Below are 10,081 nucleotides of genomic sequence, written 5' to 3'. Positions count from 1 at the left end.
GTGGTTTTTTTTAGGGGGTGTGGCTTGATTTTGGCTAATAATAATGTTATTTAATAGATAACAATATTAATCATCATAAATGATAATTACCAATACATCTTTAGTAAAAATGAGGGGCTGGGGAGATAGCTCAGTGGCTTAAGTACCTGCCTAGCATGCACATAGTCCTGAGTTCTATTCCTGGTACAAAAAATAAATAAATAAATAAAACTGATATATAGGAGGGGAAGACAATCTGATAAATATTTTTCAAAATTATTTGAATCTTGGAAATTTACATAATAAACACAGAAATCAGAAATTTTTTTTTAAATTGAAAGGAATTAGTTGAGAACAAATTTTTTCCTTGTAACTAAAAGAAGAAAATTAGTTGATGGTCTATGACAATACAATGAATAAGGTTTTTTTTTGCTCCGAATGCCCTCAGGGGTGGTTTGGCTGGCTGGAGTGTTGTGGGGATCAAACTACAGCAACCTGAGGCTCACAGCTTTGTGGAAGCAGCCACTTAAACAACTGAGCTAAGGCCGGGCCCCAAAAAGCTTAAACAAATTTCCTTAGTGGATTTTTTTTTTTTCAGAGTTGGGGATTGAACTCAAGCCCTTCAGCTTCCCAGGCAAGTGATTATGCTACTGAGCTATCTCCCCAGCCTCTATGACAATACAATGAGAGGTCCAAACCAAGTTTGTATTTTTGTTTTGATTTTCTTTTCAAAGGCAAATTGGAAAATAAAGATAACTTATAGGTGTCAGGAACTGATCAGCCTGTAGAGTTCAGAGATGAGCTTATGGTAAAGGATTAAATAAAGACAAAATACAGTTGTGGTTTAGGGCATCCAGGAAGGTCAGAACTCTCTTGGACATAAGACAAAGACTTCTCTGGATTTCCTATTGTCTTAATTATTTTTCTTTCATTACTGGGACAAAATACCTGACATCCAAAGTTAGAGGAGGAAAATGTTTATTTGGCTATTTGTGGAGTTTTCGGTCCATAATCAGTTGGCTCCAAGGCAGGGTGGCATGGCACATGGACAAGAGTTTATGGTGGCAGAAGATAGCAAAAACAAGAGAGCAAAAAGGAAGGAGCACAAAAGAAGACTCTTTCTGTCCCTCATATTGTATGTGAGCTACCCAGTCTAGGGTGGGGGTAGCACTCACAACCATAATGCCAACACTAGACAGTGAATGAATCACAAACTCCAGATTCAGCTACCTCTGAAAAGCCACCACCTGTGACCGCATGGAGCTTTGGGGGCAGATTCAGAAACAAGTCATAAGACCTGTATTTACCAGATTTCAAACAAGTTGGGGGTTGGACAATAAAGCTGAGCTAAAGGCAAGAAACTGAGCAAGACCTTGAGAGACAACAGAGCAAAGACACTTTAAGCAGTAAATCCTGTTGTCTTATCTCTTGGTTTGGCAGCTATTGCTCTGGAATAAGGAGTGTCAGCAGCACCACCACCACCCACCTCCCATCCTCCACTGCCTCAGCTGTGGTGTTATTTTGCCTTCAGAGCACTGTGGTGAGAATTTAATCATTTCACAGCCCAGTCCTCAACATAGAAGAATTAAGTGAATTAGACAGTATTGCTTTCTGGCCTTGTCTAGAACATAAGATCCAATTAAGAACATCAAGTTGAAACTTAGAATTTCTGTTGTATTTGGGATATAATTCCAAGTCACGTAAAGTGTTCTTGGTTCCCTAGGGGTGAGGGAGGGGTGAGATGAGATCTTGCCATGTAGTTCAGGCTAACCTTGAATTCATTATGTAGTCCAGGCTGGCCTGGAATTGGAGCTAACCCTCCTGCTTCAGCCTCCCTGAGCACTGGAATTACAGGTGTGTGCCACCATGTCTGGCTGGTTTACCAGGATTTCCAATTGTTGAAATCCTGTGGACTTGTTGGGTTATGCCTTATTTAACAAATATTTATTCGTTCCAAGAAATAAATGGCAATCATATGTTTTATTATTGTCTATTGGTTTATAGATTATTTAGATTCTCACCATAGCAGAACCTCACCCTCTAATTGCTGTTCTTACTCTTGTTTTACTGGTAAGCAAGTCAAAGTTTCTTAACCTTCAAGAGAAGTTAGATGAATGCCTCAGTCATGGTAACACATGGTAAAACTGGGGCTGAAACCTGGCCAATCTGGCTTCTGCATTAATGTACTTAATCACTTAGCTGTTGCTGCCACAGAGATGCTCATGCAAGAACCTCTCCCCAGAAAAATAGGTGCACCAATTGCTTATTATTTTCAACTGATGTTTGAATTCACTGGCCTCTATTTACAACATGAGTTTCCAAAATGTTGCTGATCCTTATATTTAAACAAATGACTTTCGTGAATATGCCCGATTCATGTGTGCTGGTTAATCCTGCTTATCAGTTTGACTGCATTAAGAGACTCCTGGAGAGGTGGCTGAACAGTGAGGGCTCTTTGCTTATCCATGAGTTAATACATTAACTCAGCTGAATGGGCTGCCTCAGGTGGGCCTACAGGGAGGAAGTGGGGTCCCTGTCCCTGACTAGATCTGGTCCCTGGTCCCTGCCTCCAGAGCCTTTCCCCTGCTCTCCTGGATGTCTTTTTTTTTTTTTTTTTGGTACTGAGAATCAGCCTCAGGACCTAGAGTTTTGCTAGGCCAGTGCTGTACCCATGAGCCATAACTTCAACCCTCCCCTGGATGTCATGAGCAGCTTTCCTCCACTGTGACCTTCTACCATGACCTTGCTGTCTTGGAGCCCACCAACCATAGACTGTCACCTGTGCAATTGGGAGGCAAATTAAACCTCTCATCTTGAAAACTGTGGATGTCAGGAATTTTGTTCCAGCAACAGGAAAGCTGTGTAGTACAGGTTGAATCCCTGAAATGTTAAATGCTTTACATTTTCAATAGGAGATGTTTCTACTTGGCTTCTTTGAGGGACTGGCACGAAAGGTGAACTGCAGTGCTCATAGTCCAGGACTTCCCTGTGCTGTGCTAGATCAGACACCTTCACCTGCTCTAAAGCGTGCCATTCACATTGCAGAATTTATGCTTTGTGTCTTTGTATCCCATCATATGTATAAAATGTCCGTATGTTTACATGAGATATTAAATACTTCATTATAAAGGTTTTGTGAGATGATTTTTGCCAAATGTAAATTTTCTGAACATGTTTAAAATGGGCTAGATTCAGCCATAATGTTCAGTATGTTAGGTACATTAAGTACATTTTTGTGCTATCTTCATTTTATAATGAATTTGGGGTAATCCCATTGTAAGTTAAAGGACATCTATATTCTCATTGTCTGTATACATTTTTCTGGTGCCCTTTATTTCCTTGCTTATAGTTTCCTTTAGATCACTGAATATATTTATGCTAGTTGATTTAACATTATTAACTAATAATTCCAATGTCTAGATTTCTTCAGATAGTTGCTAATTCTTTGTTCTTGTGAATGGACCAGACTTTCCTATTTCTTTGCACATTCTGTAATTTTTTTATTGTGAATTAGGCATTGTGAGCAGTATATTCTGGTAACTCTGGAAATTAAACTCTGCCACTCCTCAGATTGCTGGATTTTACCTGTTGAGACCTGGGGTACTCCTTAGTGACTCTACAAAATTATTTCTGCAAAATGTGTGCTTCTGATTGTGGTCTGTGAACTTTTTCTTCCACTCTCTTTTCATCAACTACTAACCTTTCCTTAAACGTCTGGCTTGAGAAGTGGGGCAATAAGATTCTGTTCGATTCAGTTTTCCTCCCTGGGAAGCCATATCATCCTATAGCATTTGAAATAGTGGCTGACCCCTGTGCAGGGCCCTCAGCAACCAGTAATCCAAACACATAACCCTGATTTTCAGAGTGCCAGGTCCTACTGCCTACTTGGCTTCAAGGTCCTACTGCCTACTTGGCTTCAACAAGCCATACCAACAATGCTTGCACTTTTCTGTGGGGCTGTGGCTGGGATATGGTATGACTACTGCAAGAAAGCTGCAACTGACTGATATGCACTACCAGTTTTTTCTGCAAAGATTCCTTGTGGGCCTGTGTGTATGCTACTAGGTGTACTAGGTGAAAACTTTACAACAGTCCCTTCAGATGCCTCTGCCAGTTCGCTGTTTTGGTAGAGAAACAGATTCTCAGACCTTCCCAATTCTATCTTGTTGACATCACCTGTGTATTTTGTTTTTGTGGACTTTTTCTCTGTACAGAGGATTGAACCCAGACCCTTCACATTGAGCTACATCCCAGCTCCTGTTCTGAGACAAGATAATGCTAGATCATTCAGTTGCCCTGGCTGAGCTCAAAATTTGGTCCTCCTACTTCAATCCCCTAGAGTTCTGGGATTATTCTTTTTGAATTTATTATAGAAGTCCAGAATTTTAATTCTTTTTGTGTCTAATTAATTGTACTTGGGTTGTTTTTTTTTTTTTATATATATAGTGTTTGTAATTGAACCTATGCTAGGCAAGTTTTCTGCCACAGAACTGTATCCCCAGCCCTCTCCTTTATTTATTTATTTTTTTTAATAGGTTCTGGCTAAGTTGCCTCAAACTTGTCATCTTCCTCCTCCATCTTTCCAAGCAGCTGGTATTACAGTCTCCTCTGCCAGTGCTATCCGTAGTGCGCAAATGCCTCAGTTCAGTGTGATCCCTGTGCAGGCTCCATGGGACATGAGCAAATTCAAAGAAACAGCAAAAGCAGTGTCAGCTTTTGAACTAATCTAAGGAAACCGGGTAAGTCTTTGTCATCTTGGCAATAACTAACAACTTCTTTAAAGCACTTTTTTTTTTTTTTTTTTTAACGGCACATTTCTGATTTGATATTTTTTAGATGTTTTCTTCGGGTAAGGACTGTAGAGAGCTCATCTCCAACTAAAATGTGAAAGCTGAGTGTTTTCATCTAAAACTTATATTCAAGCAGTTGCACATCACCAATCACAAAGTGCAAGATTTTGCCTGGCCATTACTATGGTCCAACTTCATATCAACCATTTCACGGCTTTTCTCATGATTTAAAACTTCTTGATTGCTTTTTTTAATTCCATTTTTAAAATTTATTTATTTTTCATTTTTGTAATTGGTACAAGGTCTCACTATGTAGCTCGGACTCTAGTGATTCTCCTGTTTTCTGCCTCCCCAGCACTGGGATTACAGGCATGTGCCTCCACACCCGGACTAGTCTCTACTTCTTTAAGAGATATAAATGAGTTTTAAAATCTAATGGAAATTTCAAAAGAGGAAGTTTGTTGGCAGCTAACCAAAGCAGCTGATTATTCCTTGAAATAATAAACACAAGGATTCTTTTTCTTTTACAAATTTAGTTTAATTGATAACAGCATCAGAAATAAAAGTGATTTCCAGAATGTGAGTATAAACATGTTTACTTTTTTTCAGAATATCTTCTTTCTTCATTTATCAGCAGATAGTATTGATCCATTTTCTCACTGAATGTCGTAAAGTTAAAAATTTAGGTAGGTGAGTTACCCATACCAACCCTAAACCACCACAAGGCCCCCTAGGAAGAGCCTCGAAGAGGAATAACTTCCTAGTTTCTCCCTAATGTTTATAGATGGGATATAGCACCTGCTTAAATAAAACAGAGTCAAGAGCTCACCTACACGCCATCCCAGAAGTGTCTGGCATAAAACTCAGGGTTCAAATACTTCAGAAATTTGAATTTATCAACAACTTAATAATGAAGTAAATAAAATGCATAAAAGTTAAGGATTCTAATTGGGTCAGCGTAGTAGTAACAGTATCAGGTTACCAGACAGCTGTGGATGGAAAGTGTCACATTTCCAGCTCTCTATGCACACATATAAAAATCTGAGGAAATAGACTATAGGTAATAGGCACATTGCTGCTTCTCTAGGAACACTTTAATTGCTCTTTGCAACTGGTTTTGTTTGTTGATGACTCAGTTCCTGGTTGCCAAGAACTCAAATATACAAAGATTTTCGCTTTACTCTCCAGAACAGTCAACAAAGGAGAATAACAGTAGTTTTAGCATATGGTAGCACAAGCAGGAAAGTGAATGAACACTGAACAGAGCAGGGCACAATGTCAGGAGCACTACTGACATCCCATGTCATGGAGCCAGGCTTGACACAGACACAGCCAAACTTAGGACTGTTAGAAGGCACTGTCCTCTCCTGGTGGTGAACACCTGACCACAAACAAAAGCCTCCCACTGCATACTACACAGAAGGCAACCACCCAAGGGCTACGTGCTGACTGGCCCTCCAGTGAAAAGAACCCACCTCCACTGCCCTTGAGGATTAGACCCCTCCTGCCACCTCTGGCTTCACGCTAACAGATCATAACAGCACAAGGCAGGCCTGTCTGGAGTGCTAGAGGCCACCTGTTGTCTCTTGTTATAAATAACTACTGTGGCAACCTGCTTCTCTGAAAACAGCACTTGCATATGGCGTCTCTGAAGAACCTCTGAATAAGTTCTGGAAAAAGCACAGGAATCTGAGTAATTCTAAAACTCATTTACCTACTGATCTCATTTTCATCTCTGGCAACAACTCAATTCTACGTTTCCTCAGATAAGTAAGGCAATAAAACCCACAAGTGGGATTATCTAGTCTTAGAGAATGAAAAACTGACTGTAAACTCAATTTCAAAAATTCTGAGTACTAAATCTTTTATGTAGTCTGTTTCTTTCCCTGGCAGGTTTATCTCAGATATGTAATTAAAATGAAGAGAGACAACAGTACTATTTATACTTAGAGCTAATCTTTGGATAAGCCAGAAAATAAAGCACTAAACCCCAAACATTCTCCTAGATAATCACATAAGAATATTAGGTATGAGGAAATTTTAAAATATATCAGACATTTACCAATTTGTGATTGTTCCCCCGGTCTTGAATCTTGGGTATTTTGGATTTTCACATTTTTTTTTAACCCTTCTTCTATCCCTAGATCTTCCTAATTTCAAAGCAAGTAATTTGCTTTGTTTACTGAAACATACTAATCGGATATTACACTTAGCTAACGATTCAGAAATAAACCTACTTATGAAGCACACTATACCATACACTATCAAAACTCCATTTCAGCCACATTACTCGGCTAGACTGAGCTCATACAAAATTCTCTCTCATTGTGATAAAGCTTGTCAAAGTTCCCAGGAAACCAACTGTGACTCCAGCTTTTATTGCCTTCTGATGGGCTCAAGGCTTACAGAACCTTGGCATCACAGATCGCTCTCTCCGTACAGTGCAGAGGAGAAGGCCGTGTAATCCAGGGCCCCAGGCACACTGCCCGGGCCTGAGTAGGCGGGCATCCTCTTGATGCAGTATTGGGCCTGATCCGGGGGCAGCTCTCGGCGCAGCTCCTCTGCCAGGATGTACGGCTGGGGAAACACAAGTGCTTACCAAGTCAGTCACAGGAAACACTGCACCTGAATCATATTATACTTACACATTTCTTGCATTTGCTTAATTTAAAAAATGTATCAACTTCAAGGGAGCCTACCAAACACAGTGCCAGACAATTAACAAAAAGCTAAGTCCTCCTATAGAAGGATATCTACAGACTAACTTGCCTTTTGGCCAGGAGAAAATTTAATATTGCTTCATAAAGGCAAATGGAGAATTATCATCAATATTTCTCAAAGAGACCCCTAATTTGGGTGATAAACGTTATTATCTGAATTTCATACTAGATAGTTCAATTAGTTCATATCACACACTGAAGAGAATAGAGCATGAATTTAACTCAAAGGGTATGTTGATTTAGAAACAATAATGCATGTGCCATGTGCTTTTTTGAAAATGGTGTAATTTTCCTATTCAGTTTATTTCAAAAAATTTAAAAATATGTTGCTACTAGAGAAAACTGCTCTAATACTGACATTTAGTGATGGAGTATTTCTTTTTAATTTTTGCTTGTTTTTGTTTTTGCAGTACTAGGGATTGAACTTAGGACCTTGCACTTGCCACACAGGTTCTTACACCACTGAGCTACATCCCCAGCCCAGAGCTTTTCTTTTCAAACGTCAGATATCCAATGAGAAGCAGAATAATTATGATAAAACAGATTGGTGAATAATGGTCAACAATCAATAAGTCACACTATTTAGCAGGCTTTTCCCGGAAGGTTTATTTTCTCTGTAGACTGCTCACTACTGTGAGTGCTGATGCTATACAAAATGCACTGGCATGAGAATGGTTTCTCTTGGCAACCTGTTTCTTTCACTACAATAACATGATCTATTGCTGCTAAAGTAAAAGGAAATCGGGCAGTGCAGACCTTGTCAGAAGCCAGGATTCGGAAGGAGGCGATGACCTGCTCTGCGGTGTCGGTGTCGGCAGTTTCTCTAGTCATGAAGTCAATGAAGGACTGGAAGGTGACTGTGCCCTGTCCATTGGGATCAACCAGGGTCATAATGCGGGCAAATTCAGCTTCGCCCTGAGAAAAGATGGCAGAAAGACATTCACTTTCTTTGCAATTGAAAACTTAAGTCATCTGGCATTTTCCGCTGATCTCTGAAAGGGATTCTCTTTAAGGTTGATTTAGGCTTGCTGTTCTCAAAGAAAATCATTAAATATATGCACTAAGGGGCAACAGAGAAGTTTGGATGTAGTGTGGCAACCAAAATCCATGGGAACATCAGTTTTTCTGAGCTGACTTATTACTATTAACTTTCTACCTTGTAAAATGTTAAAGGCAAAAATCACCTTAAATCATGTGCTAAAGTATCAGGATACTAAATACCACTGAAGTGTACACATTGAAGAGATGAGCTACAGTATGTGAATTATAGTAACAAAGTTCTTAAAAATATCTAGGAAAGTCCATGTTCTTGATTCCTTCACTGGGAAAAAATCTAACCAATCACTGAGTAAAGATAAGTTTTGGCTTTGTAAAATTAGTTTTATCTGATAACAGGCAGACCTTCAGAAACTATTTCCCATGAAATAAAAACTAACCAAATCCACACATGCTACCATACTTTTAAGTCAGTTACTTCCCAGTAATATAAATCCAAGCTCAAAAAATATCAACTCAGTGAAGTTTTAACTTTACTCTTACCAGATCATAACCCATGGAAATAAGGCAGGCTCTGAAGTCCTCGTGGTCCATCAGACCGTTCTTCCTCTGTTGGGACATGTAAAGAGTGCAAAGGAATTAGCGGTAAGATGAATAGCTCTATTTGGCCAAGGAAGCACAACCTAGCAAAAGAAGAGCTGCCCTGAGCCCTACCAAGATCATAAAGGTCACTGGGGACTTACAGGAAGGAGAGCCAACACAGAAGTTAGAAAACAGTTTGGAAGACAAAAGAAGACAGGGCTTATGGAGGGACACACTGAAGGAAAGGAGACCCCACTTGCAAGGACAGAAAAGGCACTCGTCAGCAGCTCACTGCTCCCACCTATTGCCCGTGGAAGATACCTGCAGCATTCTGAGAAATGAGGCTAATAGCCCGCCTAAACTGTAAAATTCCCCAAGATAAAAGCTTTTCCAGAACTTGTATAACTGGAAAGACACAATATCATCACTTGGGCCAGGTGGCAGTGGCTCCTCCATATGGGAAGCTTAGTTTATCCCCAAAATTCAGCGTGCGTCTACAGAGAACACTAGGAAAGATGGTTTCCACAGAGCCCAGCTTTCTCAGCAGAGGCCAGGTAAAGTCGAACCACAACCAAGCTTTGCAGAAACAGGGAAGTCAACAAAGTCTCCTGGACTTTGTGTGGAGATGGGAAGGTTTTGAAGTAATCAGTTAATATCTAATCTTCAATATGAAATTAAATATGGATAATATTGTTATTGGCCAAACCAACTGTTAAATGGAAGGTTAGTGGTGTTTTTATTGTTTGTTTTGTTTTGTTAATACTTGGGAATGAGCAAAGGGAGCTATGGGCTACATGCACAGTCCTCTTTAATTTTTATTTTGAGACAAGATTTCACAGAGTTGCCAAGGCTGGCCCTGAACATGTGATCTTTTTCCCTTAGTCTCATGAGTGGCTGGAAATACATGTATTTTTGTCATAAAGAATTAGTTTTGGGGCTGGGGAGATAGCTCAGTAGAATAAGCACTTGCCTGGCAAGTGCAAGGGCCTGAGTTCAATCCCTCGTTCCACCAAA

At 39.8% G+C, this 10,081-nt stretch overlaps 1 protein-coding gene across 1 annotated transcript in view; it reads right to left on the bottom strand.

Moving 5' to 3' along the window:
* Positions 1-5,282: 5,282 nt before the first annotated feature.
* Actn2 (actinin alpha 2) overlaps positions 5,283-10,081 on the bottom strand; it is a 76,009-nt gene continuing 71,210 nt past the window's right edge. Inside the window, exons 19-21 of the mRNA XM_004640844.3 lie at positions 9,029-9,094; positions 8,246-8,404; positions 5,283-7,346 (exon numbers count right to left, since the gene is read on the bottom strand). Coding sequence (XP_004640901.1) covers positions 7,188-7,346; positions 8,246-8,404; positions 9,029-9,094 — 384 coding nt within the window. The 3' untranslated portion in view covers positions 5,283-7,187. The remainder of the gene's footprint in view (positions 7,347-8,245; positions 8,405-9,028; positions 9,095-10,081) is intronic.

This window comes from Octodon degus, unplaced genomic scaffold, assembly GCF_000260255.1.
Source record: "Octodon degus isolate 3935 unplaced genomic scaffold, OctDeg1.0 scaffold00127, whole genome shotgun sequence".
In the NCBI taxonomy this organism is placed as follows: Eukaryota; Metazoa; Chordata; class Mammalia; order Rodentia; family Octodontidae; genus Octodon; species Octodon degus.
This window is presented reverse-complemented; position numbering and strand designations above follow the sequence as displayed.